Here is a 27,859-nt window from a genome sequence, read left to right on the forward strand (position 1 = left end):
CCTTCAGTTCTTTGATTTCTTTGTGTGTTCTTTAAATTCACTGAATTCTTTCATCATGTTTACAATTGTTCTTTTGAGTTCCATGTCTTGCATTATCTCTAGGGGGTTCTCACTGTACTCTTCTAGAGTTCTATTGGTATTTGGTGGGGATATGTTATTTTGGTTTTTCATGTTATTAATTTTTCTCTGTGATTTGACATGTGAATTTCGTTTGTAGTTTTTGATTCTTGTGTGAGACTCAAGCTTCAAGTTTAGATCTGCTTCTCTTTGTGAACTTTATGTGTCTTTGTGGTTTACTTTTTGGGCATGAAAAGCTGGTTCCTCTAAGCTTCCGGTTCTCTCTTTTGATTTTATATTGGAGTGGCCAGATTGCTTTTGTCTTCAGGAGTTCCCACAGAGGCCCAAGTCAGATGAGGATCAGATGCTCTCAGGCTTTCTCCTAAGGTCTGGATCCCTCCAGGAAAGATTTTGGCCCCAGGAATTTGGGGACTGGACTGGCCTGGGAGCCAGGCCCAGGAAAGATGCTGGTCTAGGGCAGCAGGTGGCAGTGCCACCCAGAGATGCAAAGGAAGCTGGGGGCAGGATGTGGCCTCCAGGGCTCCTGGGGACCGCACTGAGGAGCTGGGTTGGTCTGGATGCAAAGGATCAAGAAGAGGAAAGGTCAGCCCTGGTGTCCAGGAAAGAGGCTGGGGGTCGTGCAGGCCCAGGGAAGCAGAGGGAGATGAGGGTGGGGCCACACAGAGAAGCAGTGCTCCTGGGGACATAGAAGGAGCTGAGCTGGTGTGGATGCAAAGGATCAGGAAGCAGTGGTGGTTCCCCAGGTGTCTGGGGCTCCAAGACAGGGAATGGGACAGGACCCAGGCTAGGAGGAGATGGGAGGGTGAACGAGGCCAGAGGAACCAAGGTGTGGAGGGTTCAATCAACTTACCCCAGAGAGAGAGAGGCCTACAGGTCGGAGAGAGGCCTGTGGGTCATGCAGGCCCAGGGAAGCAGAGGCCTGACTTCATTTTTAAAGCCAAGAACCTCTAAGGACCTGCCTGGATTCTCTGCTACCTTCTAACTGCAGTTTTTAGAAGTGAATCCATCTTGTACTTTAACATTAGTTCATTGGGATGCAGCCTGGACTACATCACAGTCTGCCTTGAGATCACCCCTTCCTAGCCCCTCATCTTTGATGGGAAATGGGGCACATGTGCAAAAGCAGCAAGGGAAATGTGGGGTCGCTCCCTCTCCTTGTGGGTTGTTGGCCACCGGTGCACAAGGACAAAGGGAGCAGAAGAGATGATGGGGTCAGGATGGCCAGTGAGCACTGATGGAAGAAAGCCCTTCCAGGGAGGCAGGTTCAGTGATGCAAACAGCTCCAGACTCAGTGAAACAGCTCTAGGTTCAGTGAAACAGTTCCATTTATTCAGTAGGGATTAGGGAAAATATAATGTGGAGACAGTAGCCAATGCCTCAGCTGATAGGTGCTCATAGTATGCTTTATTTACATGTGGCAGTGGGCTCCTATCATCCGACTATCAGGCAATACCTGATTATCATATAGAAAAAACCTGGGGGTAGTTTTTACTCCAGGTAACTATGCCAAAGGTCATATTCCAAATAAGGTCAGGCATCTGTGCTTGGTGGTACTTTCCAGGTAAGTCAGGAAGAGAGCAGGAGGCCCCCTGCTGAGAAGGGGAGTCCTTCCTTATGGCCCCGCCCCTTAGAGCTATCTGGACATGGAGGACTACAACCCTAACAGCAGGGTTCCCCAACAGGAAAGAAATCTCTCTCCCTCCGCTCCCCCATCATTATCATTTCCATTGTCTCTGAGAAATGTATTGAACCATTTTCTGTCCAAATGAGCAAACCAGAGCCCCCTGCAGCCTTTGATTGTTCTGCAGAGCCATTAGGTCTTCATCAAGTAAAGATCTCATCTATGTACAATGTACTCCCTTCATTTACTTTTTGCTAGGATTCTTCGTGGGTAAATAAAGGTCTTTAGGTTCTCAGACACTCTTCTTTCTTCCTCTTTTATTTTTCTGTATTTTATGTGTATGAGTGCACTGCCTGCATATATTTAAGTGCACAACTTGTGTGCAGTGTCCAAGGAGGCCAGAAGAGATCATCCAATCCTCTGAGTCTGGAGTTGCAGGTAGTTGTTAGCCACATAGGGGTGTTAAGAACTGAACCCAGGTCCTCTACATGAGCAGCCAGTGCTCTTAACCACTGAACCATCTCTCTGGCCCCCATCAGACACTCTTGTAAATCATGTATTTTTTCATGACTGTCAACAATATTTTGATGGGCTAGAGGGTGTAGGTCAGTGGTAGAGTATTTGTGTAGCATATCCAAGGCCCTGAATTCAATTTCCAGCACCACAAAATGTGTGTGTGTATGTGGTGTGTGTGTGTGTGTGTGTGTGTGTGTGTGTAGAGAGAGAGAGAGAGGGAAGAAAGAGAGAGAGACTTTTACCCCAGCATATCCTCAAGAATGACAGTAAGAACAAGAAGTCAAATCTGCACATGTGGAAGCATCCCCTATGATTTCCAGGGTGAAGGGCTGTGAAATCACCTATGGCAGACTCAGAGGAAACACACCTTGGCCATTCAGGGGGAATGGCAACCTAAGGTGGTCTCTCCCAAGTGCCTGGGATGCAAGTTTGAGAGGTCAGAAAGCAAAGTTCATAAATAAATTAAAAAAACAATAAAGCAAAGTGCTCTGTAAGCTAGTAAATGAACAGGGATTTGGCCTAGACACTGGGAAAGATTGGGAAATATTCATCAGGGGCTGGAGATGGCTAAGCAATTAAGAGCATTGGCTGCTCTCACAGAGGACCCAGATTTGGTTCCCAGCATCCGCATGGTGACTAACAACAGTCTGTAGCTCCAAGTTCCAGGGGATCCAGCACCTTCTTCTGGTTCAGTGGGTATTGTGTGCACAGGTACACTTATACACATTAAAAACAAAAACAAAACAAAAACAAAAAAAAAGCTCAGCAGAGACTGAGTTCCACCTGTAAGGAAGAGTTTGCTAATGCATATATCATAATGAAGAAAAAAAAAAGCACTCTTCACCATTCAAACTACAAAACTCAAATATATCAAAAACAAGTTAAGAAAATGCAGCATATAAAAATCTTTTGAACTACAAGTTTTAAATATTTCACTTATTATTTTTATTTTATGTGTATGAGTGTATTGCCTTCATGTATGTGAGTGCACCCATGTCATGCAATGCTGCAGAAGTCAGAAGAGAGCTTCGGATTTCCCTGGAACTTGAGTTAAGGATGGTTCATAGCTGCCATGTGGGTTCTGGGAATCGAACCCAGGTCCTCTGCAATAGCAGTCAGTGCTCTTAACTGCTGAGCCATCTCTTCAGCCCCATGAACTACAAGTTTTAAAACCGTGCATAAATAGAATTGCATGTGTGTGATTAGAAAATGACTTATTAATGGTTTTCCTGTGAGTCACTGCTTAATTGATTTTTGTTGTTTTGTTGGTAAAACAGTGCCTTGGAGGCAGGCTTCTAGTGTGTCCTGATAAAATAGTCACTGTTACTCTGTGGCCCCATATGCATCATGGGAGATCAATATATTAAGCACACATCCTTAGGCTTTGTGTAAAACCTACCCATCTGCATACTGTGCTCAGCCAAGGGCTAAGGTGGCACCTTAATAATGAGGTTTGTTTGTTCCATTACATCATGTTCTTATAAGTCTTAGAAATAAATAAAAAATGGTTTAGCTCTGGTTCGAAGAGACTTTCCCCTGGAGCTGGTTTTACTATAATACATCACTTACTATGAAACCTAGCATACTAAATACAGTGACTTTCAAAGTGGATTAGTTTGCTGTGCGCTGTGGGCATTTCCAGGGCATTAGTTACAGCACACTGCATTAGCTTTACCAGTTGCTTCTCCTGTAATGAAAGGCACAGAAAGATCACCCGCTTGAATAGAAGAGGAGAATGCCATCTTTTAGCTCCATTGAGTATGATGGAGATGATAATTGAATGGCAAAAGCACCCCATTGTAAGGGATCAATGAAGCATTCTCTAGTTCCTTTAGAACAGGCAAGTATGGGAATCTGAGATGCTGTTCAAGGGCTCTGTTCAAGCTGGTGATAATAACAATAATGATGACAATGATGATCATAATTCTACCAGCTGTTGCCTTCTGCCACCTCCTCCTTTCTCTATGGGCCTTAAATTAACCTGTCTTTGAAGCTATTAACCTAGCTGTAGTCTTTATCAATCTGTGTGTGTGTGTGTGTGTGTGTGTGTGTGAGAGAGAGAGAGAGGGGGGGGAATCAATCTGTGTGTGTGTGTGTGTGTGTGAGAGAGAGAGAGGGGGGGGGGGAAAGCTACTGAAATGATTATTGGATTTCATATAAGCAGCATGTGTGGCATTGTTTGTGGGAAAGGTAGATTTTTATGGGTCTCTATGATAAGTGTACTGAGTGTCCTTGTAGACAGACATATCATGTTGCCCTAGAGATAAATGTCCAGTGCTTGTATACACATGTCAGGCATCAACACGATGCATCAGTGGATGCAATGCTTTCCTAGCACTGACTGTGTGGTTGGGACTGAGATAAGGGCTTTGTGTGTATTATCTTATTCGTCTCACACAGGAAGCCCTCAACATATAGGCACCCTTATTGTCAATCTGTCCTTCACATGATTTAACTGAACCATCAGTTAATTTACTCATAAATAGTGGATCCCAGATTTGAATTCAGGCATTCAAATTCTAGAATCTCTGTGCTTCATGGCTACTCACCCAGCCTCCTGGGTGAGGAACTAAATGAATATCATGAGCTTACTATACTTGGAAAGTGCCTATAGATGTCAAGAATCTGTACTTGTGCCTGCCAGCCTTGTACGTTCAGGTGTCTGGGAATATGTCTGCATGTACCATATTTACATTTATCTCAGACAGGTCATTCGATGGTTATTAAATTTTCCTCTGTTATTTTACATAGGCAAGTGCAGCAATTGTGCAATACAGGTGTACAGAAAGCGTACCTGCTTGACTTGGAAACCAAAATGTCATCCTTTATCTCCTACTAAATGTGATGAGGACGGTAACTGAATGGCAAAGCGTGCTCCCATTGTAACTGAACAGTAATGCTTTCACTTCTTAGAGGAGAGGCTGACATTAAAGACCAAGATCGTGCCAAGCTGGAGGAGGTCAGCTTAGCATGGGTGAGCCTAAACTCTGGAGTCAGATTATCTGGAATGAACACCAGTCCAGCTGCTGACTAGTTGTGTGTTTTTAGATGACCTTTGAAAATGGAAATAACCACAAATGATGACCCTGAGCTGATTTTAGGATGATTGAGATGGTGCCTGGTTCGTAGTAAGTGTGCACTAAATGTTAGCCAGTCTTGCTGTGACTGTATTTGCTTTTATTTTTATTGTGGGAGCATATAAAGTAATGAGCTTGAAGCTGAGCATTGTGGTGCACACCTTTAGTCCCAGCACCCTAGAGGCAGAGGCAGGTTGATCTCTGTGGGTTTGAGGCCAGCCTGGTCCATATAGTGAGACCCTGTCTCAAAGAAAAAGAAAAAAAAGTATTAGGTTTCTTTATTTTTTAAATCTTTGTGTGCATGTGTGATATATACACGTGTATGATTTGTATATGCACATTCGTGTGTGTGAGTGCAAAGCTGCATGGCATATGTGCGAAGGTCAGAAAACAACACTGAGTGCTGGTTCCTGCCACTGCACGTAACAGCTGGCCCATGAGGTCCCAGTTACTCTCCTGTGCCACTCCCCATCTTGCCATAGATTAGTACTGGGATTACAAGTCCAGCACCTGGCTCCATGTAGGTTCTAACAACTCAAATTCAGGTCCTCCCGCTTGCACAGGAAGTGCTTTACCAATGAGCTGTCTCCTTAGCCCAAAGTAATGGATTTTATTGTGACATTTTCATGTGTATATTTCATTATAGTTTGCTTTTGTTTGTCCTCCAAACACTGTCCTTCCCCCTCCCCTTGTGGGTCCTCTTCTTCCCTCACATAGTTCCTCCCCCTGATTTCACATTGCATATGTTCTGTTACACTTTCCTGTTTCTGCCCTCCCCTCCCTTTAGACCTCCTTCTCCCTTGCCACAGTCCCCTCCCTACTTTTGAGTCCTACTTTGGATATTAGTCTAATTTAAATGAAAACTCCTTTCTGTCCTCATTGAGGAATCTGTGTAGACATATTGTTCTTTGTGACATTACCCTCAGAAAACAAGCACATTATTGAAAAAGCACTGTTACTGAAATCTGGAGCAAACACTAAACCATTTAAGGTACTTTGTATTAGTGAAATGAAAAGCCACTTTGACCGTGGCTATAGTTGTGAAGTGGGACAGGAGGGGGCGCTGTCAGTGAAGCAGAAACAGGGAGGGTGAAGCAGTTAGAGTTTTTGTTTGTTTGTTTTGAGACAGGGTCTCACTGTGTAACCCTGGCTGGCCTCAAACTTGCTATATAGATCAGGTTGGTCTGAAACTCAGAGATCATCCTGCCTCTGCTTCCCTGAGTGCTAGGACCAAATGTATGTGCCATCATACCTGGCCTCAATTTAGCTTTTAAAAGTACATAACTCCTGGGGCTGGAGAGGTGGCTTAGCAGTTAAGAGCACTGGCTGCTCTTGCAGAGGACCCAGGTTTGAGTTCCAGCACCCACATGGTGGCTAACAACCATCTGTAATTCCAGTTCCAGGGGATCCCACGCCCTCTTCTGACCTCCACAGGCATTACACAACATGGGAGTGCTTACACACATGCAGGCAAGACACTCAGACACATAAAATAAAAATAAATATTTTTTAAAGTACATCTGTAAATCTAATTCTATAAATCTAATTCTACAATGAAGTTTATTATTATTATTATTTTGAAAAGCACATGGCAGTGTGCTTCAGGACTGAGCTTGTTCACTAATGAATGAACTCCATCTTTGTACCAACTAGCAACTGGATAACAAAAGCAGCCCACAGGCCTGTTTTCTCTCTAAAATGTGGAAGCTGCCTTCCTTGATGGTACCTTTCTACTTGGAAACTCAAATAGAGTAAACAGACATTTAGGGAGAGTTCGATGATGGTGTAATGTGGATCTTAATGGTCAGTGCTGGCAAGTTTCCTTTTTACTGGGAACTAGGGAATAGGATGGTGGTGCTTAGAAGGCTGGCCAGCACTAGGTCTCTTGGACTTCCTAAGGGGAGGATGGGAGAGTTACCTATCTCGAGACATTTGGGAGACAGAGGCATGAAATCTGATCCTTCAGCAATGGTAAACTGAGGCCCCTACCAATAAGAAAAAGCATTGACTGAACTCCAGTTCAGGGAGTTCCTTAAGAGTGAGAAACAAACAGTTGTTTCAAGCACATTCCTGTTCCTTAATTGCTCCCCAAAGATCCATAGTCCAAACACCCTTACCTGAAAGCTTGAGCTCTTAGTTAATCAGGAATGAGTGTTCTGGGCAAAGAGCATTGTGGTCTGAGGTCACCCCTCCTGCGGCCTCCTACATGATGGAAGCTCAGTGTGACATTGCAGTCCCCCCCCCAAAAAAAAACAAAAACAGTGACCACAGTTGGAGCTGCCCCTGGGGAAACTGTAGGACCTTTTCTGGAAGGCTTTGCAGTATAACAATCTCGAGAGTTGGAGGCAGGGAACTCATGGCACTAGATGCCTCTTCAGTCCTTCCAGCCTTGGTCCCTGTCCACCCCAGACTTCATTGCCACTTTTTCATTCACAAACATTTACTGAATGTAAATGTAAAGGACTAAGGAGCTCCTTAGTCACAGACTGAGAAACAAATGGAACAGAAAACTGGCCTTCCTGTCAGGTATAGTCTGAGTAACTCTCACACAGAGCTGGGGGCACAGCTCTGCTTTCCATGGCTTGAGGCCATGAGTTTGAGCCCCAGCACCGCAAAATAACAATAATAATCATGTCCCAGGATGGGTAGCGATGAGGTAAGAAGGTATGGGTAGACTGCCCTGAGATTATTTTATACCAGTGATGGCTGATTTCAGTGAGTATAGAAGATGTGCTTAAAGCAGAAAAGAGAAGGCACTGCAAAGGACAACTGGAAAAACAGGAGCAGGCATGGCCTTACGACAGAACCTTGGGATCTGTGGAATGCTGTAGAACATTATACCTGGAAGTGACCCAGAGGTCATCGGGCCTCAATACCACAGAAAGATAGTTCCCAGCAGGTTCCCTCTGTGCTCCACCACCTCTGTGGATGGAATTGCAGCTCTTTTGAATTAAAATGTCTAGTTCCTGAAGAAAGTAGGGAAAGTTCTCTGTATTAAATAGGTATGGAGAGTGGAAGGAGGCAGGACAGAGCTCGGGTTATCAGCATCCTGGTGAACCTCTGCCTGAAGCCCGTACAGGACCAGTGAGTGTTGACTAGCTGTTCTAGTCAAACTGGGGAGTTTTTATTATGGTGGGGATGGAGCCTAATGTCCTGGTTCCAGGGTCCAAGGTCTAAGGTCCTGTAGATGGCAAACTTGCCTAGAACCAGATCATGTGAGTAAGGCTTCAAGAAAGGAGACTTTGCTCTGACTAGCAAGATTTAAGCCTCTGCCTGACTACATCCTGGAAAGAAGTTAGCTACTGTCTGTGGACGCCAGATCAGACCTGAGACCGCAGGGAAGCTGTTTAAAGGTCTTTCAGTGTTTACTAAGCTGGTTCAGCAGAAGATAGCAAGCTTCATTTAAAGGGATTCTACTTGTGGAGTCTTGGGCTGACTCATTTGGGAGAAGCTTGCAGTTTTCTCCTTTGCATTTGGAGTCCCTGCTTGGAGTGTTGGATCTATAAACCCCAATAGCAGGAGCCTTGAAGTACCAGGATTTACACAGCCCCCAGTGCCTTACCTCAGACCTGCAGGTAGATTTCTTAACAGGTAAGAAATATTAGAGACACTTAGTTAAATTAGGAATTAGTACTACACGTACATTACATGACAAATAAATTGTTTATGGGGTCTGAACATGGCCTAATAATACTTCTTGCTAGTATTTCTGGCAAGAGAGTTCTTCTAGATATTTGGAATTGTGTTTTATTTTCAAAAAATGTTTAGAATTCAGTATGAATGAATGCCTGAAGAAACTGATATTAACTTTGTGATCTGTTTTATTGAGGAAACTAATCGAAATTGACTGAATTAAATAGGAACACAACAAGCATCCATTTGCAGAACTGCAACTCTAGATATAAACTTGTTTGCCAACTTAGAAATAAAATAAAACACACACACACACACACACACACACACACACACACATTCACACAACATGGAGAACCAGTTTGAATGGCAGCTAGAAATACAAATTGTATACAGTTGAACAGATAATGGAGGGAAGAAAATACTGTTTGGGATTTGAATCACATCTTGATAGCTAAAGCTCTTAATGTATCTAGGTCTCAGTTTCCTCATCTTTTAAAATAACAAAAAGACATTTAGCTCATCAGATTGTTATAAGGTTTTAGTGAGAATATACAGTGCCTGGATCAAGAACTCTTAGGTGAATATAAAAAACTTTCAGATACTGAAATATTATTGCTAACCTATGTTTGATAGACTTTTAATTTGGTTCAAGTTCTAGATGTAATACATTTACTTTAAATTCACAGGGTTAGAGCATATAAGTTGGCAACTGACAGGCAACTTTTATTAAGTAGTACTGTTCTTGCAACGTTGTGTGTAAATCAACTAATATTTAAAATGTGTTGGGGGTCGGGGGACTGAAGAGATGGCTCAGGGGTTAAAAGCACTGGTTACTCCTGCAGAGGACCAGGGTTCAGTTCCCAGCAGCTACATGGCTGCTGACAGCCATGTGTAACTCCAGTTCCAGGGGATCCAACACCCTCTTCTGGCCTCTGGGCATTGCACAAATGGGTGCACTAACATACATGCGGGCAAAATACTCATACACAATTTTTAAAAACATTAGGGGAGCTGGTGAATGGCTCAGCTGGTAAAGATGCTTGCTGCTAAGTATGATAAACTGAGTTCAATTCTTAGAACCTATATGGTGGAAAGAGAGAAGCAGCTCCCACAAGTTTTCCTCTGACCTCCACGCACATATACACACAAAATAAATACATAAATAAATGTAATAAAATGAAATGCATTAAGGAACTTTACCACATAAAGGGATGTTATTCATGCAAAAGAAAAAAAAAACTCTTTCTAAAAGCAAATAGCCACGCTATTATATCTTTTGTACAAATCTAAAAGTTTGCATGTTTGGAGTAGTTCTCCTGAGGTGCTCGTGTTTGGTTAACTCTTTGCTCTGTATGGGCTTATGTGGGAATCAGATGCACATGGAAGGTGTGTGTGTGGACAGAATGACTGCTAGGGCCTCCTCAGTGTGATTTGTTTTTAAATTATTTTAAGGGGCTGGAGAGATGGCTCAGTGGTTAAGAGCACTGACTGCTCTTGCAGAGGACCCAGGTTTGATTCCCAGCACCTACATGGCGGCTACAAACTGTCCTTAACTCCAGTTCCAGGGGAATCCGAAGCCTTCTTCTGACCTCCGTGGCATTGCACGACACGGATGCACTCACATACATGCAGGCAACACACTCATACACATAAAATAAAATAAAAATTTAAAAATTATTTTGTTAAAATACTACTTCAAAAACAATTCTGGAAGTTATTAAGGTAGAGTTTAACCCCAAGATATTTGTTTAACATACAGAAGTTTCTTGTTCCAGCTTTGAGACCTCAGTCCAAGATTTGTCTTGCCGGTGCCTCCATTAACCATTGTGAATCTGATGAGATAGGGTGGAAGAAGGATGCATATTGCACTGTCTGTTTCTTCTAGGCCTGTAATTCTAACAGGATTCTGGGAATGTACCTGGCTTAAATCTGTATTTTTTCACACACCAGGATTGCTTAAAGCAAACCTTTCCAGTTCAGAGATTCTGAGGGCTACAATAGAGCCTTTCTACCTCCTCTTGACAGGTCTCAATTTCATAGTATGTAAAATCCTATGCAATCGCTGGCATTAGGCCCAGTGTGAGCACAGTGGCTCTGAATCCTGCAGGGAGAGGAAAGGGGACGATGAGCATAATGTGAGCCTTTGGGACAGTCTGGGGCAGAGAGCAGCCAAGGGGATGCATACAGACTGTTCCTGAAGTGTGGAAACAGCTGACAGGCAGGAGTCCATACACGTGCAGAACTGCACAGGAATGAGTTATTTACAGGTATTCTCTCCAGCTGCATTGTTTGCAGAAAGAGAAATGACTCTTAGTACAGTGGGAACAGAGTGCAGGGCTAGATTACAGAGGCCACAGATGAAAATCATCTGCTGAGCCCAGCCCTGAGCTTCTTCTGTGTTATAATATAGCGATCTGAGTTCTTTGACAGAATAAAGATATCACTGTGCTTGGCAAATATAGTGTTCTATCCCACCAGAACAAGTTGGGCTACCGTCTTTAGCTTTACTTGTGGCATCTCAGGAGAATACTTTATCACAGTTCTGCTCAATCGTAAAAGTGCTTAGAGCATGCCATTCAAGCAGTACCAGTTCCCTGGGTCTTGGCTTTCTTATCGGTGAACAGTGGCTACTGTTACCTGATTGACAGAGTAGGGAACAAGCCTGAATGCCCATTTAAAAGGAAATGTTGCTTGCTTGAATTCTTAAGAGGAATCACTTCCTAACATGTACGAGCCTTCTCTTTGAATGAGTTAAACTTTCAGTTCTGAGATCTTTAACTTCAAAGGGCATGCAAAACCTTCTATGTGTGAAGCTTAGCCTTGTGGGTATGTGATTTCAGTAGAACAGTCGTTTCTCTGTGCCTCGGTTTTCTAATCTGTAAAACAAAATGAGCAATGGTGATGAAGTGATGATTGAGCCAGGCCTTTGAAACCTCTGCTCCATCATCTTGAGATTCTGTGATAAGAGAATGCTTTAAAGCCTAGACCTGCCTCCACGTTTTCCCAGCACCTTGAGTATAAGTGTACATTGAATGGACCTGTGAAAAAAGATCTACTGTAGACATCTCTCCCCCTCAACCCTCACCCAGCTGAAAAGTCATCACACTCTACAGAAAGTGTTCTTTTAGAGAACCCAAGAACATGCCCTCCTTGCTTCTGCCTCAGTGCCTTTCTACCTGCAATGCCTTTTGGAAGCAAGCCCCCACGAGTGTACCTGGAAATCTCTGCTAACCTTCAGACCTGGACTGCATAATGTCACCTCTGCAAAGTTCTTTCAATCAAGATTGTTCTCCCCTCTATTTATACTGTATTTTGTACACATATCTACACAAGTAGATTATCTTTAAAAAAAATTGAACTTTGGGGACTGGTTTTCTCTCTCTTCCTCCCTTTTCCCTCCCCCCAGATTTGAAGCAACTGGAGCCTGAGTCATGTTTGATAAGCTTTCAAAAAATATATTTTTCAGAAGAAATAAGTACTTTTCATAAATTTTTCAAAAACTCTTTATCGTATTCAGTATTATGATGTGCTCAGAGTCTGGGAATATTAAATGCTTTTGATTGATTTGCTAGATTACCAGGTATGGCCAAGCTTCAGTTTTCTTAGTGGGTATAAGCAGAACTCTATTTTAAGTGGCATAATCTTACAGTCACATTTTGTTCCTCTGAAACATAACATCTCTCAGCAATAAAGAACACACATGAGTTAAAGGGAAGCAAAAGCAAAACACCAACCATTATTCTGACACTTTCTACCCCTCCTCCACTCACATGCGTGCGTGCGCGCGCACACACACACACACACACACACACACACACACACACAAACACATAGCTTCTCACAATCTAACCCTAGATCCTAGAAGCCTGGAATAGTGTTTAGCAAACAGTAGCTGGTCAAAAGCTATTTTAATTGTTTGTGTGCACGTGTGTGTGTGTGTGTGTGTGTGTGTGTGTGTGTGTGTCTGGAATAGTGTTTAGCAAACAGTAGCTGGTCAAAAACTATTTTAATTGTTTGTGTGCACGTGTGTGTGTGTGTGTGGTGTTCACTTATAATCCCAGCATGCACTTGTACTCCAAAGGATAAAACAGGAGGATTGGGAGTTCAAGGCCAGCTACATAGCAAGACCCTGTCTCAAAGAAACAAATGAACAACAACTAAAAAGACCTATTTGAAAATGAATGAGTTGTGCTGGGTATGGTGATGTACTTCTTTAATCCTAGTGTTCCGGAGGCAGAGGCAGGAGACTCCCTGTGAGTTTCAGGCCAGCCTGGTTTACATAGCAAGTTCCAGGCCAGCCAGGACTGCCTCAAAAAAAAGAAAAGAGAAAATGAATAAATGTCTGTTACATGTTTCTGGGAAGAACATTTAATTATGCTGCCTGAGCTTTTATCACTTCCATATTTCCTCTAACCTACAACAGTCTAATTTCTTCCCTTGCCACCCTACTCAGATTGCTTTCTAAAAAATATTTATTTAAAAAAAATTTATGAGTGAATTGCCTGCATGTATGTAAGTGCATCCATGTTGTGCAATACCCACAGAGGTCAAAAGAGGGCATCAGATCCCTTAGAACTGGAGTTATGGATGATTGTTAGCTGCCATGCAGGTCCTGAGAACTGAACCTGGGTCCTCTGCCAGAACAGCCAGTGCTCTTAACCACTGAACCATCTCTCCAGCTCCTCCACTCAGATTGTTGCCTCAGAGGTCATGAATGACCTAATTATCAAATCTAATGGAATTGTCTCAATCTTTTTGAAATGTGATCTTGCAGAAAAAGCACGTTATAGAGAGACCCTAATTTAAATTTATGCTCTTTTCCCACACATGAGCCATGTGAGCTTGGGCAAGTCACTGTATAAAAATTTCTCATAGCCAGGCATGGTGGCGCACGCCTGTAGTCCCAGCACGTGGGAAGCAGAGGCAGGCGACTCTCTGTGAGTTCAAGGCAGGCTGGTCTACATAGTGAGTTCCAGGTCAACTGGGGCTACAGGGAAACCCTGCTTCAAAAAGACAAAAAAAAAAATCTCAATATTCTAACCTGGATGAGGCTTTTGATAGCAGTTTCTTAGGGTTGTTGGGAGCATCAAATGGGGTTTTAAGCGTGAAACGCTCAGTATGATTTGCTGTAGCCAGGCAATAAGCATTGCTTCCTTTCTTTCCTTGACTTCCATGTCATGGCTTGTTAGTGGTTTTCTTCCATTCTGTGTCTCTGAACAAGTTTTGATGCAGGTCCCATCTCCTTGCTGAGTATTTCTCTTCCCTGTTTCAGATTTTCACCCATCTTTTACCTGAACTATTTGCTGTTCATTTGGTCAATATCCAAAAGCATTGACTCTTAATTGGTGCAACGCTTCACACCTTTGCTTTGCTAATATTATTTCATGGTGTTACTAGAGTTAATAGTCTCCCAAATATGTCAATAATAATACCCTCTCCACCCTGCCCCCCCCAACATACAAAAACAACAAAACCGACTTGAATGGCATCTTTTTGTCTAAAGAATAAAGTCTAAGGTCAACGCTCACCACAATCTGTCTCTGGACCCACTTCCTTCATCTTCTAGGACGCCTTTTCATCTGTTCTGAGCTATCTCCTTATTTTCAAAAACATTCTCTTTACTCCTTGGTGCCTTCATTACTCGAACTATTACTGTCTTAATCTTCTTTATTTACTTCACTCTTTGAGTCTTTTTTTTTTTAAAGAGACTAAGTGTAACTGTATAGTCCAGACTGGCTTGGAACTCATGTAGCTGAGGTTGGCCTGGAACTCATGACTCAATGCAATTCTCCTTCCTCAGCCTCCTCAGTGCTGAAGTTATAGTTGTGGCAGAGCCTCCATGCCCCACTCCTTAAGTCTTAAACACCATGTCCTCCACAGGAACTGCCTAGATTACCTGTTTCCCTCTAGCTAAATCTATCAGTCGTTCCACTCACGTCTCATGTGGACATGATTCATCTGACTTGCTGGACAGTGTTCTCCCCTGCACCAACTTCACCCCATTTCTCCTGCTGTGTCTCCAGCACTCAGTGAGAGACCTTATGCGGTGCTTTAACTTAACAATTACTTGTAGAATTAAACTGAATGGAAAGTCAATCTGTATAGTTCTATTTCCTAACAAGGGTATGTATGATAGATGTAGACAGATAACAAAAGCTACCCTCCTATGTGCCAAGCTCTGTTCTAAGTGGTTGCTGGGGTTCTAGTGCCCACAGCCACTCCAGGAGGCCAGTGCTACAAAGACTCTTGCTTGGATGGAAATGACAATATCCAATCTGATGAGGAGTGATAGAAAGGGACCTGAGTCAGCTAGCGTGACCTTGGGCCTGTGTACTTAATCAGTGCTGGATAGGGGCTATTTTGTGTGGCTGCTGAGGAATGCAGCTGCATTACCTAGAGCATAGTGTGACTAGCCACAGTGGATGGGGGTGACCTCAGGAAGTCACTGCCAACCCTGGTTTGAACAAAGATTGACCTTGTAAGATTTAGAGACAAGAGGGGATGACATTTGTCTGAGCTTTGGTATTCCAGTGTCACAAACAAGGGCAGCCAAATGTTATGCAGCAAAACATTCTTTGAAGAGCTATGAAACCAGAGGGCTTATCTGGTGGCTGTCCTTCTCCCTAGGTGACGTCAGGGCTCACCCTGGCTTCTGCGAAGGTTGGTGGAAGCAAGTCTCTGCCAACTTTGTGCATTCCCCAAGGCTGAGAGCATTCCCTGGGCTCTGTTCTTGGGAAGGGAATCATCACAAGATCTCAAAACATTTTCTCCTTTTTCCTCAAAAGGAGAAGCTGGATGGGGTGGTTTGTCAACTATGGCTTATTTAAGCAGTGCTTATCCAGTGTTGGCCTCCTGCTCTATGCACCTTCTCCAGCCCCATATGTTCAGTGCAGTTCTTTCAACTCTTAAAAAATATTTATTTATTTATTTATTTATTTATTTATTTATTTATTTATTCGTGCTTACATGTTTAGTGAGCATGTGGTAGTCAGAGGATGACTTGCAGGAGTCAGTTTTCTCTGTCTACCGTGTGGGTCCCAGGGATAGAACTCAGGTCATCAGACTTGGCAGCAAGCACCCTCACCCACTGTACCATCTCATTGGCCCCTGTCTAAGCAGTTAGCTCCTCCAACAGGAAATGAAAGGAGACTTAGCAAAGGAGTAAGAGATACACATGATAGGTGGATTCCAGTGATTCTCTCCATTTGTCTTCCTAGCCCCTTACCTCTACTCTGTGTCCCCTGCCTCGCTGTCACTTTAGTCCACCGTAGTGCTTGATCTCACTATTTCTAGTTCCCTGGGCAAGGTGGTGAAGCAGTTTATGGGTTTTAGGGGTGTGTCTGTGTTCAGTGATCAAAACACCTCAGGCCAAGAACAGTCATTTTAAACAGTCTAAAAATCATTTTAGACTGATTTTTGTTTGGGGCATAAACAAATCAATTCAATTGATTTTAAGTCAGAGTCTTGCTATGTAGCCCAGGCTTGCCTTGAACTCCTAGTTCTTCCTGTCTCAGTCTCCCCAGTTCTGGGATTACAGGCATGAGCCACTCTGTCTGACAAATGGTTTTTACTTTAAAGAGGAAACCTGGGCCTTAGAGACTCACACTGGTAAAATGAGGATGGGCCTTTAAAAGATAATCTCTTTTCTTCCACTGCCGTTAACTAGGCTCCAGTTACCTTTAAAGGTCTAAGGAGAAGGCTACTCTCTAACTAGGCTTGGTCATGCATTCCAGTCCTTAACTGGGCTTAACCTTGGGTAAATGTTTGTCATTGAACCTGAGTCCCACACACTGCCCTTTGCACAAAGCATTCAGTGATAGACGGAGACTACAAGGGGATATCTGGACATTGCTGTCACAGCATTTTCCATATTTCTGTCCACATTCCCAGCTTCCCTGTGAGCCACAAATTCCATTCAGGTGTTCCCAGTCTGCTTTCTCATATACTTCAGTGAATGCTGTGTGGGACAGAGATTCTGTCCTAGCCTTGACATGGGGACCCTATGCCTTGTAGCAGCAGGTTGGAAAGGTATGAGACGCTCCTGTGTTCTCAAACAGTGCCTGCCCTTGTCATCCTGGGACAGCTGGACCAGTGGGTTGGTGGGTGGGTGTACCTTTAACCACATGCTCATTTAAGTGTGTACCCAAGAAAAATCTAGCCTCAAAGCTGCTAGTTAAGTTTTTGGCTGGAAGTTTCAGTTGAATAATAGACTATGTCATTTGTGGGTCTCCAGGAGTAATAGACAGGTGCTGGGTGTCTTGTGTCAGCAGGAAAGGAGAAGCCTGTGCAGCTGAGAATAAACAGCAGTCCCTGGTAAGCTGAGCTCCTTTCATTTAAAATTGGAGGCCTGGCTGGGGGTGGGGGCATTGGAGCATTTTGGTCATCACCTGTCTGCTCCCCCAAGGTGAGGTCAGTTTCCCAGAGAACTGAGGTATCATTGAGAGTCAAATAGGGAAGGGGGGGAGAGAAATGGGGAGGGGAGAAGGAGGGTCTGAAAGGAAGTGGTGGGTACTCCTTGGCCCTTACACCGTCCATCAACTGCTTTGGGAAGTTCTTTTTCTCCAAAGCCTGTGCTTCTTTTTGCCTACTGGTAAAACAACTGTTGGAATGGAGAGCTATGTGCCATTTTGGGATGTGTCCAACTGAAGCCAGGACTGGTACAAGTCTGGAGCTGCAAGGGACCTGTTTTCCCAAGCTGATACATTTCTATGATTTTTCCCAGTTTCTACATTAGCTTCAGAAGGCCTGGTTTCCAGTCCTGGCCTTATCAGATTAGTCATTGTCATTCATGGGTGATGTTGGAGAAGTTTCTGTATCCCTGTCCCATTTCCATCATTCCGAGAAGAGGGTAGTACCTTTTGTCCTATCTCAGTCCTAAGGTCGCTGGGAAGAGGCAGTGAAGTTTTTTACAGTCTAAAGGTCACACACAAACTAGAGGAAAGTCAAAAGAAGGAAAAGCTGCTTTCTCTGGCACCTGCAACTATCCATTTCCTAAAGTAAGCAGAAACAGCTGGAGGGGCTGGGACGTGAGGGTTCCTAAAAATTTATTGTTTTTATTTTATGTATATGAGTGTATTGCCTGCACGTAAGTGCATCTATGTTGTGCAATGCCCAAGGAGGACAGCAGACGGCATCAGGTCCCCTGGAACTGGAGTTACTGCAGTTGTTAGCCATCATGTGAGTGCTGGGAGTTGAACCCAGGTCCTCTATGAGAGCAGTTAGTGTTCTTAACCACAGAGTCACCTCTCCAGTCCCATGAGGTTTTTTTTTCTTTTTCCCACGCTTCATATTTTGTTTTATTTTTGAGACAGGGTTTCATGCAGCTCAGGCTAGCCTCAAATTTGCTTTTTGCCAAAGATCATACTGAACTCCTGATTTTCCTGTGGGTATGTGTTTTGAGTAGGGCTGTAATGAGTGAAAAGATTATGGCTTGTAGGAAAGAAGAGACTGCAGGTAGACATGAGTGGCAGACAGTATCAGGGACAAGGGGTATTCTGGGTATTTGCTTCTTTGCAAGCGAGAACATTTTAGATTTGGTCTGGAGGAGGTTTTCCCTCAGGCCAAGTGAAATGTAAATGATCATTCTCAACTGTCTGTGCCCAAAGCTTAAATTAATTCTCAGAGGATTTGAGGTCCAGACTCTGGTAGGGAAGACACCTGACTGAAATGTATGGGAAGAGGGAGTTGGTGATTCCTTTCATTTTGAGGGCCATACATTTAAATTCAGAATGCCCATATAAGGCTGCATCCTTTCTTTTTCCAAACTATCCATAGGACTTTTTAACTCTTATGGACCCTCCTCTTATTTTTGTGACCTCCTAATGAATGGTTGTGTCGAAACTTGGTCTCTACATCAACAGGCAGGTTCCCTGAATCAGGAAGCTGTCACAGCCTCTACAGTGTTCCCCTCTGTAGAAGATCCAAGACAGTGAACAAACTGTGTAGATCCTTGGCTGAGCTCAGGATCCTGAAGTTTAGAGTCACAGCCCAGACTCTTCCTGGTTATGCTCTGAGCTGGAAGAGCTATTTTGTTCTTTGCCAGAGCTGACACCTGATGGAAAGTGGTTTCTCCTTTCCTTGCTACAGCTGGGAGTTAAAATAGAGTGATACTAAGTCATGCCTGTGAGAGCCAGCAGCCGGATGTGAAGACTCAGAAAAGGGACTGATGCTCTGGGGTCATTTAGAGGTGGGCCTGGCCTTGGCACTTCAGCTGGTCTCTCTCCCTGAGCAAGATATACTTCCTCCTTTTTCACAGCCTTAAGGAAGTTGTGCAATGTCAGGATGTCTTGAGCTCTCCCATGTGTCATTGCAGGACAGGATGGACTGACTGGTGGCCAGCTGTCACTCTAGATATCTTACTGACCTGTGAGGGTATATTCTACTTTGCAGCAGATTCTTACGGCCATTAGGGATGTGTTTGTTTCTTTCTTTCTTTCCTCAGCTTTGGGACATCTGTGAAACGTGACTGTCTTGGCTAGAGGGTAGACACTGGCTCCTAAAGGGATTCTGAGCCCACAGAGAGGGCAGATAAGAGGATGGATCAAATTGTGAACCTTGTGTAGTCTTTGGTGTTCCTCATGGTGTGCCACTGGAGGCAAATGCCTTGCTGGGGAGTGGGGTGGTGGTGCATGCTATGCCTGTGCTCTAGAAAGCTGGGCTCAGTCCCACAGTGTCTCCCCAAGCAGATCCCTTCTACCTTACATCTTATGGGGTACACCTGCCTAGGGGAAGGATGGTGCAGCACACTGAAATGCTACCAGGAGGAACCCATACTTTGTAGGCTGAGACTTGGGGACATACTAGATTTTGTGACCCAGCCTTTGACCCTGGTAGGTGGGAGCAGCAGTTTGAAACAGTCCCAGGAATGTCCAGGGATGCACTTGACCCCCTGGTGCTCTGATGGTGCACTTGCCTCCCCCATCTTCTCCTTTCACTCTACTTGGAATGAGGCTATGGTTTTGGCAGGGTTACACATCATGGACAGGGGTCAGTCTCTTTTCCTTACTGGTCCTGTGTGTCCCGTGTCACTCCATCCTACTGTCTGTCTTCCCTTGGTGTGTCTATGTCCTCAGCTATTACCACTGAACTGTCCTTTATTCTCAGTTTGCCATTTTGGAAGCAGCCTCCAGGAGCCTTGCTTTCTCCCTTTGACTATGCCTGTCTTCCTGATCTGCACTCTAAATAGCTCAAAGAATGCACATTTCCTAGGAGAAGAGATTTGATTGAAAAGTCCCCTAGTTTTCCCCTCAACTCCATATCTTGGGCGGCCTGAGAGTGAGGACTGAATCCATTGATTTCCCCTCCCCCAGACAAAAGCAGTGAGTTTTCTAACCAGAGCTGCCCGGCCAATCCTTGCCCTGAGAAAGTTTAGATTGTGCTCCTATTTCATTAGGCTGATTGGAGCAGCCTTGACTGGGAGGTAGAGTCCCTCCCCGAGGGATTCCGTGTACAGTTACAGGGCTGTGGCTGGTGTCCTTTTAGGATAGCAACCCACTCCCTCCGCAGCCCCCAGCTCCACCTCCTCCACCTTTTTTGTTTTTATCCAGTGTCTCCCTTGCTCTTTCTCTCTCTCTCTCTCCTCCCTCCTACCACCGTCTCTCCCTCCAGCCCTCTACTTTCCTGCAGCGCCAAGCCGGTTCCCCAACCTGGTCTGCAGAACGCAAACCGCTGAGAGTTGGCTGCGCCGCCCCCTGGGGCCCGGAGCCTCCGAGTCCCGCTAAGGCAGAGACGCAATCGGAGCAAGCGGAAGACAAACAAGCGGGCGCGAGGGGAGCCCCAGGAGGGCAGCCGGGTGGCTGGGCAGGGACGTCGCCGCGCCCCGGGTCGGGGCGGAAGCGCTCCGAAAAGTTCTAGGCTGCTCCAGAAAAAGGCTTGAGCTAGCCGCAAGCCAGAGGGGACGGTGCTGTGAGCCCTGGGGGGTGGGGAGCCGTGAGCAGGAGCCAAGAGCCAGGCTGCAAGCGCAGGGGACCGGGCGGCGGCCAGGGACCCCGATGCCGGCGGCCAACATGATGGAGAACCTGCAGCTGCCCGCCCTGCAGGTGCCGGAGCAGGGCGCCACCGAGGGCAGCGCGGTGTGGTCCAGCTCGTCCACCCCCACGCTCCGCCGCCGGCGCTTCAAGATGCGCAGGATGAAGAACGTGCAGGAGCAGAGCCTGGAGGCCCGGCTGGTGACCGAGGACCTACCCTGCGTCTTGGGCCCGGGCAAGGAGTTCCTGCAGCTGCCATCCATTGAGATTACGCCCTCCAGCGACGAAGACACCCCGTGGTCCAACTGCTCCACACCCAGCGCTTCCCCGCGCCGAAAGCGCTTCCTGCTCCGCAAGTGGCTGAGAGTGAGGGAGCGGAAGGAGTGCAGTGAAAGCAGGTAGGTCCCGGTTCCTCCCCAGCAGACTTCCCCTGTTCCTCCAGCCCCTCCCGAGAGCCATCCAGGTCCCCAGGGCATCCCGGTGGAAACTTCCAGGAGCCTCACCAGAGCAGCTTCAGGCTGGACACCAGGGCTAGTGGACTTTTCTCCACAGCCAGAACTAGGGGCTTCAATACCACGTGACATGTTGACACGAGTTTGGCGCAGCATTCCGTCTCTTGATCCTCACGCAAAATGGAAAGGGTAGCAGCTAGTATTTATTGAGCCCTTGCTGTGTGCAGGCCACTGTGCCAAGCAGTGCACATTTCATCCTTAGTCAAACACTAAGGTAGGTAACTCTGTGATTCCATTGTACAGGTGGAAATGGCCGAGGACTAGTGAAAGGTTTTTTACGTGGTGCCTCCACTTGGATTTCTGAATTCCATTTCACTTTTGTCAGTCCACCTACACTAAGATGCCCACACTGGTCCACATGTGTAGAGGTGAAGTACTCACACTGAATGAGTCACGTTTCCTACCACATCAGAGTCACATCTCTGATTCTCCATGGTTTGTGCCAGCCCCGTTTTTTGCTGGGTATCTGATTAGGGGGAGTTTGTTCAACTCCACAGGCCACAGTGGAGTGCTGCTTACCAAGTTGTGCTTGAGCCCAGCCCCCTGCCTGGGAGTCTTCACTGCCTGACAGACACCATGCTTTTGAACTCTGAGGCTGTGACAGTTAACAGACATTGGTACTATCCTAGGGGGTTGTGGTGCTAAAGGTGGAGATGTTCAGAAAGTTCTCAGGGGAAGGGGAGGGAGAGTGAACGGATGTGGAAGCTAAGGATGAGGGGACACTAATAAAAAGTGAAGAGGGGCTGGGGACTTGGCCTCAACTACTTGCCTAACATACAGGACATCTGAGTTCAATCTCTAGCACTTCTGAAATTAATTTTCAAGTTTGAGATATGCATGGACTACATGGCAAGATGACATCTTAAAAAACCAAGGCAAAATAAAGCAAACGAAAAACCAAACCCCCAACCAACCAACTAATCAAATAGCAAAAAGAAATTAGACAGGTGAATTTCATTCACAATGAAGTGACAGAGCGCCTGGCAAATGTACAATATGCTACCTATACTACAAAAAGAAAACGTTCTGGAGACGGAGAGGAAAGCCTGGAGGGAGGGTCTCAAGCCATGACCAGTGCAGATAGGAAGAAGAGAGCAACACAAGGTGAGGTGCCTAAGATGGACTAAGTGTGGACTAAGGAAACAGTATGGACTAAGGGGTATAGTCAAAGGCATAAGAAACAAGTGTGCCCTGTGGCTTCGTGGGGGTGCTAAGGATTAAGGTTGGGTTTACATGGACTAAGTGTGGACTAAGGAAACAGTATGGACTAATGGGTACAGTATAGTCAAAGGCATAAGAAATAAGTGTGCCCTGTGGCTTCGTGGGGGTGCTAAGGATTAAGGTTGGGTTTACAGAAGATGAGCCTTCTGAATCTTCCAGAGTTTCCCTCTCCTGTTAGCAATGCCCAGTTGTGGTCCTTGGGGACAGTGTTCCTTCTGTACTGGCATTTCATCCAATGGGCATTTTTTCAAAGGGAAATGAAGCAAACTTGGTGGGAGCTAATCTCTAAGACAGTTTGTCGTTGCCTGGTGCTTTCTCCTCAAATGTGAGAAACCCTAAAAGAGATTCTGCCGTAAATACCGAGGACAAACCATGGAGGAGAGTCTTACATTGCTGATTGGTGTGGGGAGACAGGTGGATCTGAGTAGAGTAAAATGTTTCTGGTTTTGAGAGTTATTTAAGGTATGATGAATTTTTTTGGCTGGTTAAAGTAGGGAGGTTAGTCTTAAAAGTAGAAAGATCATTTTACTTCCTAGATATAGTTTAAAGTAGTCCTTTAATGTGATGACTTGTCGGATTAGAAAAATATATCTTCTTACCCTTTGGCATCCATGGAGGTTGGTTCCAGGACATATTGTAGGTCCCTTATATAAAATGACATAGTATTTGCATATAACCTATGTATATTTTCCCAGACTTTACTTACACATACACACACACACTGCACATGTGGAGGTCACAGGGACAACCTTAGGGAATCTGTTCTCTCTTTCTACCATGTGGGTTCTGGACTTGAATTCAGGTCATCAGGCTTAGTGGCAAAAGCCTTTGTCCACTGAGCGTTTCTCATATAGTTTAAATCATCTCTAGGTAACTTATAATACCTAGCACAATGTAAATGCTATCTAAAGAATTGTTATGTTGTATTATAGTGAATAATGGTAAGAAAAACAAGTCTGTTTTGTATGTTCGTGGTGGTGTAGTCTGTGATCCCAGCACTAAGGAGGCTGAAGCAGGAAGACTGAGTGTTCAAGCCCAGCCTGGTCTATATAGTGAGATCCTGTCGTAAACAAAGTCTGTACATGTTTAGTATAGATGCAGTTCTTTTCTGAATTATTTCCATCTGTAATTGGTTCACAGATATAGAACCTGGAGCTACAGAGGGTCGACTGTATATGTAAAAAAGGGCAGACTGTGTTAGGGGTGTAGTTTAATTGGTAAAACCTGCATGAAGCCCTAGATTTCATCCCTAGTACCACATAAACCAGGCATGGTGACATGCTTATAATCCCAGCACTTGGGAGATAGAGTCAGGAGGATCAAGAGTTCAAGGCCAGCCTTGGCTACATATTGAGTCCAAGGCTGTACTGGGCTATGTGAGACTTGGGGGGTGGGGAGTGAGAGCAAGAGCGAGCGCGAGAGAGATTAAAACCCAAGTTTATCTGACAAATCTCTCCTCTTACTCACTCTATACCACCTCTGTTGGAATCTATATGGATTGGGTCTAAAACAAAACCTCATCATTTTAGACCTTGGTGTCAGAAGACAGACTTCTTGGCAATCATGTGAAGACATACCTGTAGGTTTCTACCAAGATTGCTGGAGAAGCAGTTGCCATTAACACAGTAGAGGGCAGAAACATTGAACCATAGTCAGAAGGCTTGGGTTTACACATGAGTTCTCCCATTGATTCCCTAAGGAATCTTGCACACTTAAGGTTATCTCCATGAATTTACCTGTTTCATCTGTGGAAAGCAGTATCATGTGGGTTCATGGGAGGTCGCAAGAACAAAGCGTGTGGAATATTTTATTAACTTCCTTTGTGTGTCTCTCACGTGGAGTGGATGTGTGCTTTAGAGTGTGAGGTTACATACTCACATGTAGGGGAGCCTCTGAGTCGCCTCACACATTGTGTGACTTGGAAATGATGATCGAAAAATGGCTCTGCTAGGGCTTGGATTAGAGAGGATTAACATAGGGAGAGATCTTTGTCACAGTCTCCACCCCAATTTTACCTTTCTGCCCAGAGTAAAACATCTTCGGAGCTTGCCATAGAATTCAGTTTGATGGGAGAGTTGGTAAGATGTTGAGGTGACTACAGCTTATGGACTTACTGCACAAAGCTGAAAATGTAAAGAGTCAGGGGATAACTTTCTTCTGTCTTCAAAGCCTAGGAAGAGGGAAATGGGGAAGGTGGTAACATGAGCATGATTTGGGGGCCTCGGACCAAGGAGAACTGCCATGGAGCTGGCTGCAGTGGCACAGGCTTGGAATCCCAGTAGGAGGTGGGGGTGGCAGCAGCAGGAATTCAAGGTCATCCTTGGCTACATAGCAAGTCAGAGGCCATCCTGGGCTAAATAAGTCAGCATCTCAGAAACAAAACAAAAGAAAAACCAAAAAACAAATCCCAAATTTGAACTAAAGCAGCAACAACTAAGCAACCAACCAAATAAAAGCCCCAAACAAAACAAAACTCAGCCTTGGAATATGCCAAGCCTAATCTTGTCCATCGTTATATCCCTGCCTGCTCATGGTGACCCGTGGATGTTCACTGGTAGCTAAAATAATAGTGAGCGAGTTAATTCCCTTTTCTCTGTTTGAAGTGAAATTCTCTTTATTTATAAGTCTGAGAATTTTTCATAGGGAGATTAATCCAGAGCTGAGTTTCAAAAAAACAACAAACAAAAACAGCATTACTGAAATGTGACTTAGACACCATGCAGTTCACCTCTTGAAGTGTTGGATCAGGACTAGAGTCTAGCTTAGTTTAAGAGTACTTGTTCAGTGTGCATGAGACCCTGAGTTCACTTACCAGGATGGGATAAAGTATCTAATCCAATGTTTTTCTTTATATTTATAGATATGTACACCCATCCCCATGGCTAATTTTAAATCATTAAGAATGTTTTATTTATTACTTTTATTTTATCTGTATGAGTGTATTGCCTGCATGTCTATAAGTGTACCCATCATTCAATGCCTGTGAAGGTCAGAAGAGGGCTTCAGATCTCTTGGACCTGGAGTTAGGGATGGTTGTTAGCTGCCATGTTGGTGCTAGGAACTGAACCCAGGTCCTTTGCAAGAGCAGCCAGTGTTTTTAACCACTGAACCATCTCTCCAGCCCTATCCTCTGGACACATTCTTAACTATCACTGTTTATATCATCCTTCCTTCAGCAATTCTGCACCTTTTCTATAGGACATCCCTCCCATAATAGTTGCTGGTGTCTTGTAGGCTGGCAACTAGAAAATGGTCTTTCTGTTTGGCTCCACACCTGACCTTTGGTAGTGGCTTCTACCAATTCTGCCCAGCTTGGCAGGTGAAGCTGTCTCAGTGATGCTAGCCTAGCTGGCTTGTGGTTTGCAGGTGCACATCCTTGGTATATTTATCTTGAATCTCCATCCCTTTCCTTTTACCATTAGAGGTCGATTTACCTCAACTTTCAGGTAAGTTTTCAGAGAAGCAGGGTGAGTTTGTGCATCTAAACACTCTACTTAATCAGAGCCTGCTCTGTTATTATTTATATGTCACCATTCACTGTGTGATCTGCTGTGTGTGAGTATAGTAGAGAAAAAACTCACATCTTTCTTAACAAAAAGTCACACATCAGTGCAAAGGAGACTGTGACAGAGTAAGCAGTCAGTGAAGGAAAGGGTTAACTAGTAGAGACTTCTATCATACCCATAATTCCTTGAGGTGGGTAGTGAGTCGTTGTGCCAAGTTTCCTGCTAAGTGTCTTAAATTCATGATCACCTATAATCCTCACAACAAACCCTGAGGTAGGTTCTGCGGTTGAAGAGCCTGAGGTTCACAGATTAACTTGTTCCTGGGCTAACAGAAGCAAGGCTGAGATTTGAACTGTGTTCTGATTCCAAAGCAGGGATTCTTTACAGTTCTGCTCTACCACCTCCCTAGGGCTCCACAGTGGATCCTTGCATGCTTGAGAAGGGATGGGTGTAGAGGAGTTGGTTGTGAGGGAAGACAGGCTCAGGAGGTAGGGAGGCTGCTGAGGAAGTTGAGGGTGTGGGCTGTGGGGAGCACAGCTGTTTGAGGGTGATGCCGATGATACAGGTGGACTGTCCCAGGAGAGGCAGTCTGCCTTTGGCTGTCGATGTGGTTTCCAGATTAAAATAGTTTGTGGAAACTGTGAAGGTGGAGATAGAGCCCCGTGGGCTGATTCACACTGGCCAGGTTCCTCTGTGGGAGTTGGTATTTTGAGACTTTCCATGTGGTTGTACATTCAGCCAATTACAAGAGACCAGGATGAATGTAAGGCAGATGAACAGGTGATAACTCGGGGCCCCTCTTGGTTAGTTCCTCCCAGACACTGCGCATCCATCAGTTGCTATACTCAGCACTGATAATTGCTTCTGGTGTACTCAGTTTTCATTAAGGCGTATGAATGGCTAAGCTGTCAGTGGGGAATTTTCTTCCTGACCCTATTGGGTAAACTGCCCGCCCTGGAGCAGGTGTTTAGATGCTGGATGTGGTTGCTGGGCTCCTATGTGTACAAGAGCTTTAGAAAGGCTGAGGTCTTATCCTGGAGCCCTTGCTTTCTTAGGATTTTTTTTTTCCTATGTGGCTCAAATCAATGTATGACCTGCCAAGGGGCTGTGTACATGATATGAAAGAGAACATGGCTTCTAATTGTCCTGGAGCTCTTACCCCAGGACTTTAGAGGTTGAGGCAGTTTCCTTTTCTCAGAGGAGATAGGGAAAACCTCTCTCAGGAATGCAGAATGAAAATCAAGCCTGGGTTTTCAGGTGGGAGAAAGGAGAGAGGACGGAGATGCTTAGAACTGATGAAAAGAGCTATCAGATCATGGTCTGCCACACCCATGCCACCACAGGTAGCCACATGTCACTTCCTAGATGTAATATTGAACTGAGGACATTGCTCAGTCTGTAGAGCACCTGCCTAGCATTCATGAGGACCTAGGTTCAATCTCCCATTTCTCAAAATAATAATAATAATAATAATAATAATAATAGTAACAATATTAAATAATGAGGTAGTTTTGATTTCAGATACTCTTGTGTCTGTATTTGTTTTCCTTAGGCCACATAGTTTAATTACTAGAAAAATATGTATCTACAAAGCTAAGACTGGTGGCAGAAAAGGACAGGGATAAAAAGATTGGGGGTATTTCCTTGCAAGGCCCCAATAGGCATTTTGTTTTTGGTCAGATGGCATGAAGCTCTTTCTTCTGCTTTCTGTGCTTCTTCTCTGACT

At 44.7% G+C, this 27,859-nt stretch overlaps 1 protein-coding gene across 9 annotated transcripts in view; it reads left to right on the forward strand.

The window, feature by feature from the left end:
* Gramd1b (GRAM domain containing 1B) overlaps nucleotides 1-27,859 on the forward strand; it is a 264,481-nt gene that overhangs the window by 58,387 nt on the left and 178,235 nt on the right. For 3 of the 9 annotated variants that reach the window (XM_029560136.1, XM_008826034.3, XM_008826031.3), the window contains exon 1: nucleotides 20,417-21,292. The exons of 3 other annotated variants lie outside the window; for them this stretch is intronic. In XM_029560136.1, the coding sequence (XP_029415996.1) occupies nucleotides 20,919-21,292 (374 nt within the window). In that variant the 5' untranslated portion in view covers nucleotides 20,417-20,918. Of the gene's footprint in view, nucleotides 1-20,414; nucleotides 21,293-27,859 lie in introns of those variants that run through there. 3 more of the 9 variants (XM_029560135.1, XM_017796331.2, XM_017796330.2) reach the window with 3 other exon arrangements.

This window comes from Nannospalax galili, unplaced genomic scaffold (assembly GCF_000622305.1).
Source record: "Nannospalax galili isolate Female #2095 unplaced genomic scaffold, S.galili_v1.0 scaffold229, whole genome shotgun sequence".
NCBI classification, from domain to species: Eukaryota; Metazoa; Chordata; class Mammalia; order Rodentia; family Spalacidae; genus Nannospalax; species Nannospalax galili.